Raw genomic sequence first — 12,035 nt, 5'->3', positions numbered from 1 at the left:
AAAATAATTTGTAACACAGTTTGAAGTATACCCATCAGCCATCCTGCTATTCCCTTAAATCAATTAGCTGGATTTAAGAAAGAAAAGGTATTATTCCACCAGGAGTCTTTGTTAACCTCTTGTCCTTGTAGCCACTTCTCTCTGAAATCAGCTATTTTTGTTAAACTAGCTTTAACACGTAGGTTGCCTGCAGGATCAATATAATGGCAACATTTTATTATAATTCACTTTCTCTTTGTTACTTCAACTCCAACAATAATTTAGTACAAGTTCAAGGCTTTCTATAATCACATTGGAGGTATCTACATTAGTGTAACCATCAGTCATCAAACCTCCTTTTACTTCCTGTAACTCACTAACTGGATATATTCCCCCTGTTGTAGGCTTTGGCATTCTGCTTATCATGGTTAGTAGATCATAATCATAATCATCATGTTGTTAGGTGACATATAATACATTGGTGCTCCATGTGGGGTTATAGTTGCTGTAAGAGCATCACTCTAATATCTGTGTTAACTAAATCCAACCATTTATAATACATTTTCTTTTCTACATCATTCTTACAATACGGAGCAATAGTTTTCAGTACTTTAATATCTACAGTAACCTCCAAAGGTAGAGCTGGAAGCACAGTTCTCCACCCGTTTCACATTTTGTATACTTTCTTACCATGTGCCTAGATCATTATGATCATACGGCTTCCTTCTGGATATGCCACACACCATGTCCCGAACTACAGGGACACAATATGGATCTTGTCAGACCACCTTTAATAGACAGGCAATATCACCGTACTAAACCTTACTACTACACGTCACATATTGCTTCTATAGTATAGCAGTCAAAGATTAGTAACTCAAGCACAGGCACAGAAATATACAATAGAGAAACACTCTTATAGATACAAAGGATCAAACCAGCAGTCAGTACACAAACAGTCCCTGCTTCACTCTCTACCAACTCCTGCTACTGAGTGTAACACAGAGCATTAAACTAGACAGCAGACCTTTTATGGGATTAAGAGACTTTTACCGTCCCTCATAGCATGCAGACAGTTCAGGAGTAACCCTTCACTTGCCTCATACATTCACACACCTTTCAAAGGTCCTTCTATTACCCATTCACTGTATTGTTGGTGAGAGAACAGTCCATACATCCACATCACAAGAGAACACAACACAGATGTATAGTAGAAAACGCTTATAACCCCAACAGAAAAGAAATGCAGAACTTATGTATACAAAACAAATCATAAATACACTTCTATCTTTCTTTTCTCAATTGTTAACTCGCTAACTCACTCCTGACCACGTGCGCAATAAAAGTCACAACGTGGACATGCAAGAGTGCTGTCCAGATTCGCGGACGGGAGTGGTTACGCGCCACGTCACACACGGAGTTTGTAATAAAGTGTCTCAACTTAGATCCACGTTCTGGTGTAAGTCTGTAAAACACAGAGAAGTTTTTCCTATCATTGCCTTCTCTCATAATTACCATTATCACAATACTAATCATCATAGTAGATGTATTGTGGGTTATCTCTTCGTGGTATATCGAAAGTCTATGATATATTGTTGAGTGTATATTATCTAAGTATATGTGACCACAAGGCACCAAAGTCACAGTACACACACAACGCTTACAACAACATTCACAAGCATTATGTTGATCAGTCATATACTTAATGTTCCTGGGTGTTTTAACAGCATTTTTCCTACGAATTCGTCCTAGTAACAATTTTACTTGGGACCATTCCTAATTGGACTCCCTTATACACACAGGGTTTTATTTATTTAACCCTTATACATTCATTCTTCACAGTCAAGGAGTCTCATGTGGATTTTAGTTATAGTTTGGGGTGAACTACAAATAATTTGTGAACAACAGTGCTCGCTGCACCTTATAAATAAGGCCTCTTACCAAAACTTTATTCTCCCTGGACTGCAGTGCTCAATGCACTCTAGACGCATAGAGCCGCTTACTAAAACACAGTACTAAGACAGTAGTGTCGCTCACCCGAGGTGACCACGATGAGGATTTGTGAAAGACTGTCTCAATGTAAAGGATCTGCCAGGCACAGCTTCGGGGTTAACGCCCATAGATAATCAGTCTGCACCTGTTTCTATGTCTGTGAGACTGACTCCATCTTCCACCACTCATGGTGGCAGGCTTAGGAGTGGGAGAACCTATCACAGCCTGGCCAGACGGAGCTAGCTCCCGCCCTCTGTCTATTTATACCTGCCTTTCCTGTTCCTCCTTTGCTTGTGATTCTTCTCGTGTAGTTTCCTGGCCCTGCTGCAGCTTCTTGTACTATTGTCCTTGCTTCATTTTGACCCCGGCTTGCTGACTACTCTCCTGCTCTGCGTTTGGTACCTCGTACACTCCTGTTTTGACTCGACTTGTTCACTACTCTCCTGCTCTGCGTTTGGCACCTCGTACTCTCCTGGTTTGACTCTGCTTGTTCACTTCTCTTGTTGCTCACGGTGTTGCCGTCGGCAACGGCCCTTTCTCCCCCTAGCTCTGTGTGCCCTTGTCTGTTTGTCTGTCGTGCACTTATTGAGCGTAGGGACCGTCGCCCAGTTGTACCCCGTCGCCTAGGGCGGGTCGTTGCAAGTAGGCAGGGACTGAGTGGCGGGTAGATTAGGGCTCACTTGTCTGTCTCCCCACCCCCGTCATTACACTCAACTTTCACTTTTGCATTGAAGAAAAAACATACAAATAAACAGATTCAACTGGTTTTCAATACTTATTATCCTATTATTTTACTCTATAAGTATACTTCTCATATATGTTTAATCTATAACAATCATTTCTTTCAACTTTCCACAAACCATTCTATTCATCACATGCAAACGACCATCTTATGGCGGCCAGCCTTTTCAACAATTTTTTTCTCTCATATCAACTTATTCTGTAACCACCTGTAATTACTTTGTCATTTAAAGTAGCCCAATTAACGGAGTTAACACTTGCCCATACACAATTCCTTATTCAACTTTTTTGAACAAATAATCTTAATACTCTATAATCCTCTATAATCCTTAATCTATAGGAGATCCTCCAAATCTCCAAGGACTTTATCTTTTACATGCTGCACAGAGGTATTTATTACCTGTAGCCTTCTCACACAGGCTATGGACTTTTAACCTCGAGAACCGTTATTCTCAGGTTTTTATATTAAGACCTGTGCTTAATATAACTAAGACCCTGTCTTAGTACCTAAGATCCACCTTAGGTTTTTATCACTTAACCATATAACATCTAAATATGAAAAATAATAAAAACATATATAAACAAAATTATATTCCCTTTATTCAGATGAAAACGCGAATCCTCGAGTCTCCTTTCTACGTTCTTTAGAATCCGTCACTCCAACGCGTGTCTCTGTCTGACTTGCCTCAGTTTGACGGCAATTCAGCCGGAGGTCTTTAGATTTAGTGAGTTCATTGAATAACTCACCCCGTGCACGGTGTACAGTCTTTTGAGAGAACGAGGATCCGGAGGTATTGGATTCCGGCTAAAAGGACCAAAATGTTAGAAGAACTTTATATTCTTAGTAAAATAGATTCATCTTCTTTTATTCCTATCGATAAGGAGACAAATATGGCAAAATGTCAATGGGTTTTTATACATATTCTGAGAAAGACATGTCTGGACTAGTTCTTAAAACATTTTGCTTGATATATCACACTTGACACCTAAAAACAAAACTAATTGGAAGTTGAATTTCTGTCGGGAAATTATAATCTCCCTTTTTAGGAATTCAGCTACCCCCTCCTCATATATAATATCAGTTATCTTAACAATAAAACATATTAGACATTGTGTTAGTCAAAGCTTTTACAGATAAGCTTGCATACACATTTTTAGTCTTCATTACATAAAGTAATCATAAATTTAAAACTTTCCTAACATTTCATATATATTTTTTTAAAGAGGTTTTAGGCGCACCAAATTACGCAACGTGTGCATGTAGCCTTAGGGTCTTTCTTGTGGTAACCAACATAAGAGTTTGTTGCGGTTTGAACCGCATTAAAAAATTGCATCCAAAACCGCATGCATTATTACCGCTATTTTGTGTGTGTGTGTGTGGGGGGGGGGGGGGGGGGGGTTATGCGACTACGGTAAAAAACGAATGCGGTTCTCAAATGCAGTTTTTCGATGCAGTTGTAACCGCAACGGACCCTTATGTTGGTTACCACCATAAAGACGCTAACGCTACATGCACACGGTGCATAATTTGGTGCCGAAAATTCGCAGCAAAATCGCAGATAAATGGAGGATATTCCACAGGTAAAGTCTGCATTTAGTAGTGCGTTTTTTGGATGCGTTTTTATGTGTGGTTTTTGCATTTTGGTGCGGTATTATGCTGCGGATTTTTATGCGTTTTTATAAACCTGTCAGATACGATTCTGAGGCGGAAACAAGATAAATGGACATTCTGCGGATTTCAAAATACGCACCGCAGGTCAATTTATCAGAGGAAATATTCTGCAACGTGTAGATGAGATTACTTGAAATCTCATTTACTTTGCTAGCACTGTATTATGCTGTGGATTCGCCACAGGAAAACATTCGCGGCAAATCTGCACGTAATATGCCTCGTGTGCATTTGGCCTAAGGGTGTATAAAGATGTTGCGGTTGAGATTGTGTTTCTTACAGCAACCACATCAAGAAAAGCATCAAATCGTGCTAAAACCGCCTGGGGTTTTGGATGCGGTTTTAAATGCATGTCTGTCTACACACTATAGGCTGGGTTCACATTGTGCTTTCTTTGTTCCATTTTGAAACACCACAAAAACTGTTGCATCTTTGAGCTGTAAGACTATAACCATTCGGCTGGGTTCACACTGTGAGTTTATAACATATTTGTTTTTTATTTTTTGAGATAAAGTTCTGTGTTTTTCAATGGGAGTTCATCAACCAAAACAAAAAACAATGCATGTTAAAAACGCAACAAAAATGGACAGTGTGAGACATTTAAAAACCGCATGCGTTTTATCACATGCATTTATCTTGTTATCGACTGAAAAATGCAACATAAACCCAGCCATCACGTTAGAACGAGTTTCCGAGAATGTTTCACTGGACGCCGAGACAACATCATCTTTATAATAAATGCTAAAAATATAATAATTAAAAAAAGTAATTAGCTTATGAACTCAAGTCCAGCTCTAAAAGCTTAGAAAAACACGGCTAGTTTCTTCCAGGAACAGCGCCACACCTGTCCATGGGCTGTGTCTGGTATTGCAGCTCAGCTCCATTGAAGTGAACTGGACTAAGCTGCAATACCACACACAACCTGTGGACCCTGTGTTTGGAAGAAAGCAGCGAGATTTTAGTTTGAAGTTAATCGAAAATCACTACAAATCTTGCAGTTTTTTTTGTGGATTTTTTTTTTTTATTTTGTAGTTTTTTGGCTCAGTGGCATTTTTACAAAATTGCAGCAAGGCTGGCTTTGGTGTTTTTTTCCTCAGTATTTAGTAGTGCTTATCTCTCATAGACTTCCATCGTTTTTTTTTTCCTCTTCAAAAAAGTCAATGTATGTAGTATTTTCTAGTATGTGTTTTTTTTGTGGCATTTTTTTCTATCAAAACACACCACAAAAAAAGTGTGAGTGAAGGAATGTCTAAGAGCTCTGGGAGGCTTATCGATGGGCTGTGTGTGTCGTATTCACCTAAAAGGAGCTGAGCTGCAATACCTGACACAACCCATGGACAAGAGTGGCGCTGCTTCTGGAAACAAGCAGGCATTTAAGCAGAACCAAGTTTCGGATAACCCATTTAAAAAAACAAGTTTAATAAGAGAATTAATCATGAATAAACCATAATCTTTATTAAAACCCTAAATGATAAATCTTTTTATTATATTTGTGCATAGCTATTATTGCATTGTCTCTTTATTATGTAACTACTTGAGTAATACATTTTTAATAATGTTATGTAAGTTTTATTACTTCAATCATATCAACACAAAAAAAGTGAACAGAATGTGGGAAATCATAAAAAACCCTCAGTGTCATCTTAGTAAAACACAATATCACATTTTCTGTAGATGATTTATATGTGTGCAAAATATACATCATCCTTTGTTATGTGCGGGGATAGGCTCTCAAATTATACGCAAGTCCTTTTTTTCGGAAGGCTTTTCTAATGGTTCGCACGTCCAATGTGTCAGACGGATTTCCAGGTTTGAGTGTGAATTTCTGAAGAAGAGCAGTGATGAAGAGGAAGATTTCCATACGGGCCAGTCCCTCTCCAGGACACACCCTTTTCCCTGAAAGAATAAAACATTTTTACTCATAAAAATGTGTCCTGCTTCAACACCACCCCAAAAATTTGCCCCGCCATACGTATCTAGTGTCTACTACCTATAAAAAATATAAATCGTAACATAACTTTTTATTACCACCATATAAAGGACAGGTAAATACCATACTGATCAGGCATCATGACAGCCATAATGCCCTCCATGTCAGCCACAAATTATTCAATGCGAAATTATGCCAGCCACAATGCCCCCATAATAGCCACATTATCTTCAATGCTCCCTATGCCAGCCACAATGATCCATGACCATCACTATGCTCCTATGCCAATGGAAATACTCCCATTACAGTCACCAAGCCCTCCATGACTGGCAGAAGGCCTTCATGCCTGCCACAAAAACCTCAATGCGCCCTATAGAAGCCGCAATGCAACTTGGAGAAAACATAGATTCTTAAAGGGGTTGTCTAGGCACGAACAACTGATGACCAATGTCCAACACCCGGACCCCACACCGATCAGTTGCTCCGTCTACCTCCGTGCACCGGATGTTATGCAGGGTATGCAGTATTTGGAGCCTGAAGCAGATTCACTTGAATAGCTGCAGAACTGCAGCTCAGCCGCTATTCTATGACCAGAGCCGTCTGGACATCCGGTACCCGAGGCAGCCACCCACAATCATATACTGATGACCTATCCTGTGGATAGGTCATCAGTTGTCCCTGCCTGGACTACTTTAAGGCTGGGCAGTTCTATAAAACCTGATCCACGGAATAAGAGTATAATCTAATATGTGACTTGGCAAATTGAAAATGTCATTCCCATTCTGGGGATCAGATTCAAGTTTAAGGTGTGCAACCCTTGTTCCAACGAAGCAGAAGAAACTCTAAGGAATCGTGTAAGTGGCTTTGCAAACCAAGTACACCAAGTACAGTACCAGCTGTCTTTCTAGACTCTGAAAACACGTGGGGCACCTTGGAGCACTGGATTACCGGGAGGGGTATATATGTATAGCATACCTTTAAAGGATTTGTCCAGGTTGTGGACTGTTTTTTATACTGATGACCTATCCACGGGATAAGTCATCCGTATATGATCAGTGGGGGTCCGACACCCGAACTCCATACCGATCAGCTGTTCCAGCTACCTCCTGGTACCGGAAGTTATGCAGGGCCGGTGCTGGAACCAGAAAGTTCCGTACAGTGTATATCGCCCATGCTGGGTTACTGCAGCTCTGTTCCTATTGACTTGAATAGGAGCAGGCTGCTATACTGCCGCTATACAGTAGTTGGAGCCTTCTGTTTCCAGCACCGACCCCTGCATAGCTTACGGCGCCCATAGGCAGCCGGAACAGCTGATCAGTATAAAAACAGCCCCCACCTGGACAACCCCTTTTAAGTATAAAACAGCTCTTGGAAGGTACTGAATACCGCCGTAACATGACCAATTATTACCACCGTATACCATGAGAGCCACAATGAGCTGATTGCCCTCACAATGCCCCTAATGCCAGCCATAATCCCCAGGATTCCAGCCACAATGGCCCTTGAAAGCCACAATATCCTCTGTGCCAGCCACAATGCTGATACGGCTGCTTCCACTGGTAGTTTTCAAATGTATCCACGTCCTAAGTATGCAGATATAAATACAAAGGGGTGATCGCTGTGTAAGACACCTGGAGCACAGGGCAAAAGACAAAGGAACATGCCAGGATCGCCCAGCATGCTTGTTTTGTTTTAAACCCCCTCATCCTAGTTAATTGAGGAAGGGGTCAGGTTCTTTGAGCCCTTCCTCACGTGTCTATGAAAGATCAAAAACAATTATTTAATGGATCGTGAGAACGAGGGTCATGTGAGGGCGCTTGCTCAATTATTTCCATAATGTCTAAAGACTTTAGTGCAGACACAATGAGCGGCTGGACTTTTGAGACGGCTGGCATATATTGGCGATATGACATCACTTGTAATACTGCGAAAACCCCTTTTAATAATTGTCCTTACTAGTTGGAGCATAAAAAAATGGATGGATGTTTATGGACACCTTAACACTGGAGATCTTAAAGGGGTTGTCTCCCCTCTAGTATTTTATATACCTGCTGAGAAAGGAATCCAGGCATCCTTAGGGCAGAAAAGTCCATTCTGGTCCAAGAAGTTTTCTGGATCGAAATCATAAGGAGTCTTCCAGCAGTCTGGATCTGATAAGACTGAGCCAATAAGCGGGATTATGGTGGTTCCCTGTTGGAACATTAAAGGGGCACAGTAAGGCTGGGTTCACACGAGCATGTTAGGTCCGTAATGGACGGAATGTATTTCGCCGCAAGTCCCGGACTGAACACACTGCAGGGAGCTGGGCTGTAATCATGTTTTCAGTACGGGACAGTAGTTCCACGGAGAGGCAGGGACACCTAGCATCAGACATAACTATGATGCTAGGAGACGGCTCCCTGCAGTGTGTTCGGTCCGGGACTTGCGGCCGAAATACGTTCCGTCCATTACGGACGTAACATGCTCGTGTGAACCCAGCATTAATGTTCATACACTTAAGACTTAAAGGGTAACTAAACTTTAAAAAAAAACTTTGACATGTCAGAAGTTTTTATCAGTGGGGGTCTGAGCACTGAGAGCCGCACAATTGCTAAAACAAAGCATCAGATCGCTTGGATCAGCGCTGTGCCGCTTTGTTTCTGATCGGCTTTTCTCGGTGTATCCAGTAGGTGTGTTCATGTGTATGATGTAGTGCAGCCAGGACTATTGACTGTAAGGCTCTGTTCATGCTGGCTTTGTGGTTTCCATTTTTAATTAAAAAACAATGACATGTAGCCGGGTCCGTCACATAGCAGATACCACTTAACTTAAAATGAGGTCGGTAGGGTTCCCTCGTGGTTTCTGTTGTTTTGAAGGGAAGGATCGCCATGCATTCTACCCATTAAATCTGCCAACGGAGGCTCTGCCCAGAGATTCTGACGGCAGTGTGAACATAGCCTAAGGCTCTGTTCACATCTGCTTGTGTCTTCTGTTTATAGTGGAAGCTATGACGCAGTGTCAGATCCATCGCACTACAAATACCAACAACGCCTAACAGATCCATTGACTTTTAGTTTTGACGGAAACTTTTACGGAGGCTCCAGACGGAGCCTTTGACAGCAGTGTGAACATAGCCTAACTTGAATACTGTATATTGGTTCATTTTCTTTCCTTCTGCTGGTTTCTGCAAATGCACATTTTCTCTCTATGCTTACAATCGTGACGTATTTTGAAAAATGGTAAATCGGCAATCAGTCACTATAAGGCACATTGTGGGCAATTTATCCACCTTTCTACACCAGTTTTCTTTTGTGGAAAGTGGGCACGGCTTCTAAAAAGTGGGACAAATTTATTACAATTTTACACCAGAAAGCTGGCTTAAATTATAGTAGAAAATTACGCCGGCTCATAGCAGGCATACATTTCACTCTGTGGGGCATAGCAAGGTAGAGACCCGTGATTGGCCTCGTTCCTCCCCCAATCAGACTACCTCCCCTCCACCCCGTAGGACAGTTAAATAAATAAAAAATAAAAATTTACATTATGCTCACCCCATGCTAGGGGGACCCGGAGGGGAGAAGAGGAGCGGTGAGGTGAGTTTGTGTACTTTTTTTATTTTATGGCCAATGGGGGGGGGGGGGGGCAGGAATTTAGTATGGATGCAGTCCTAGCCAGCCAAAAGATGCAAGACATTTATTAAGATATGGATATCCTCTTCATACATGTGTCACGTCTTACTCCAACTTTTCTTTTTTATTAAGACTGGCGTATGAAGCACAGTCTTAATAAAATTCCCCCCACTGACTATTGAATTTATGGATTTTTCAGGGTGATGTATTGATCGCCAAAGTGGTTTCAATCTAAAAAAAATGGTTGTCCAGATGGAACCTGTCCTTCTAAGCAGGTATGCTTGTTTTCATTCATTGGCAGCAAACAGAGATCTTGAAAAATTCTGTATATATATTAGAAAGTTGTAGAGATCTTGAAGTCATGACGTATGGCTGAAAATTAGTAAAGTTCCTTACCTTGGGGATCATAAAACCCTTAAAGAATGTGTCATCAGACATCTTATGAGGGAGACTCATTGGTACAATGTCTACATATCTCATAACCTCATGTATCACAGCATTTGTGTAAGGCATCTGGGACCTGTCAGAAATTCCAGGCATTCTGGTTGGACCAATGACCGTATCTATTTCGTTCTGAACTTTTTCTGCAAATTCAGTAAAATTAACAATTACAATACCAATATTGAAAAATAACAGCCCCCTTAGTGGTGGCCAATACCAGCAAATTGACTTGGAACAGTAAAAAACCTTTTATAAATAAAAGCTTCCAAGATCAGTGCAAGGGCTCACAGATAACTTCTCATGAGACTTCCTAGAAGAACATCCAAGAACTATAGACTACTGCTACCCAATGAAACACACCTGAATGAGCCCCAAGTAGCAAGGAAGCTATAACGGTAAAACAGGTAGGGCTAAGTTGGCCTGGTAGTTACCACATGTGTACTGTCTTCTTTCAGGAAAAACAAGATTTGAAGGGCAAAATTTGACCTATAGCACCCCTATCCCTTTCCTGCAACTTTAGTAAGGGACAAGGTATTCAGGCTCCAGGACTTAGGTGCCTCTACCTGGTCCAATGATTGATGGGAGTAGTTGCTTAGGGAAGTGTGGTCAGGTAGTCATTGTTGGCAATGTGGTTCAGGCTGATACAGGCAGGGTCATACCTATAGGGCATGCAGAGGTTGTCATCACACCTGGGCTTGAAGACTTAAGGTCCCTCCGCCCCACAGGCCTAATGCACACAACCATCCATGATCCGTGGAAAGATAGGACATGTCCTATCTTTCCACGGATCAGAGAGTCGGGTCCGTTTTCATGGACCCCTATTCATCTGCCAAAGTGAATTGGTCTGTGAAAACTATCGGGTCCAACTCAGATGCCGTGAAAACTCGGTCGTGTGCAACTGGCCATATAAAGACACCAGTACTGTAAATGACACATAATAGTAAATAGTCCTGTTACATATTGTGCATTAGGGTCCACAAGTTTTAAGCATTACTAGTAAAATATCACCTATAACTGGCACTGAGTTGACGTTTAAAATATGGCACGGTTACGATTAGCAGCAGGACTGCTGCTAATCAGTGGTTCTGTTATCTATGTTTGGGCATTGCTAGGCAATGCCTTTGCTCTGAATCTGGATTTGGTCATCATTTAGTTTTGCCTGGTTTATTAGGGCAGAGTACATTTCTTGGGCTTATATATTCTCCAGGCCTGGATTAATCAGGTGCTGGTTATACTGTTTCTGGCATGTGCTAACTCTTTCCAGATTCTTGTTTGTGACTTTATTCCTTGTCTGTGTGTTTGTTTGTACTGTGGGACCTATTGGTCCTCTGAGAGATCTAGTTTTTGTATAGTGGTTTTATGTGCAACTTGTGATCAGTAGTTCTACTGGTTTGTTTGCCTTTCCTGTGCGTTTGGTCTGCTGCCAGGCTGTTGTCATACCCTGCTGTGGGATAGTATTCAGATAGGGTCAGTGAGTGCTGTAACTCTTGTCCACTGTCTATTCTTCTATTAACTGCTTGCATGCTATTCATCTGCCATCCACTCCATTTGTGCATCATCTTCTACTGTCTTCGGTGTTCAGTGCCGCTTTTCCACTGGTTACTTGTGCCTTTAGTTTTCGGTCAGTGTTAATGTGTGCTTCACCCTTGCGATGGCGATTGTCTGGTGTTGCGGT

At 41.4% G+C, this 12,035-nt stretch overlaps 1 protein-coding gene and 1 long non-coding RNA gene across 4 annotated transcripts in view; one reads left to right on the top strand and one right to left on the bottom strand.

Moving 5' to 3' along the window:
* Positions 1-12,035, top strand: part of LOC142665997 (uncharacterized) — a 77,568-nt gene that overhangs the window by 36,865 nt on the left and 28,668 nt on the right. The gene's annotated exons all lie outside the window — the stretch shown is intronic.
* LOC142665994 (cytochrome P450 2A13-like) overlaps positions 5,815-12,035 on the bottom strand; it is a 121,332-nt gene continuing 115,111 nt past the window's right edge. For both annotated transcript variants that reach the window (XM_075845839.1, XM_075845840.1), the window contains 3 exons: positions 10,316-10,503; positions 8,360-8,501; positions 5,815-6,277 (listed from right to left, as the gene is read on the bottom strand). In XM_075845839.1, the coding sequence (XP_075701954.1) occupies positions 6,093-6,277; positions 8,360-8,501; positions 10,316-10,503 (515 nt within the window). In that variant the 3' untranslated portion in view covers positions 5,815-6,092. The remainder of the gene's footprint in view (positions 6,278-8,359; positions 8,502-10,315; positions 10,504-12,035) is intronic.

Source organism: Rhinoderma darwinii, chromosome 13, assembly GCF_050947455.1.
Source record: "Rhinoderma darwinii isolate aRhiDar2 chromosome 13, aRhiDar2.hap1, whole genome shotgun sequence".
NCBI classification, from domain to species: Eukaryota; Metazoa; Chordata; class Amphibia; order Anura; family Rhinodermatidae; genus Rhinoderma; species Rhinoderma darwinii.
This window is presented reverse-complemented; position numbering and strand designations above follow the sequence as displayed.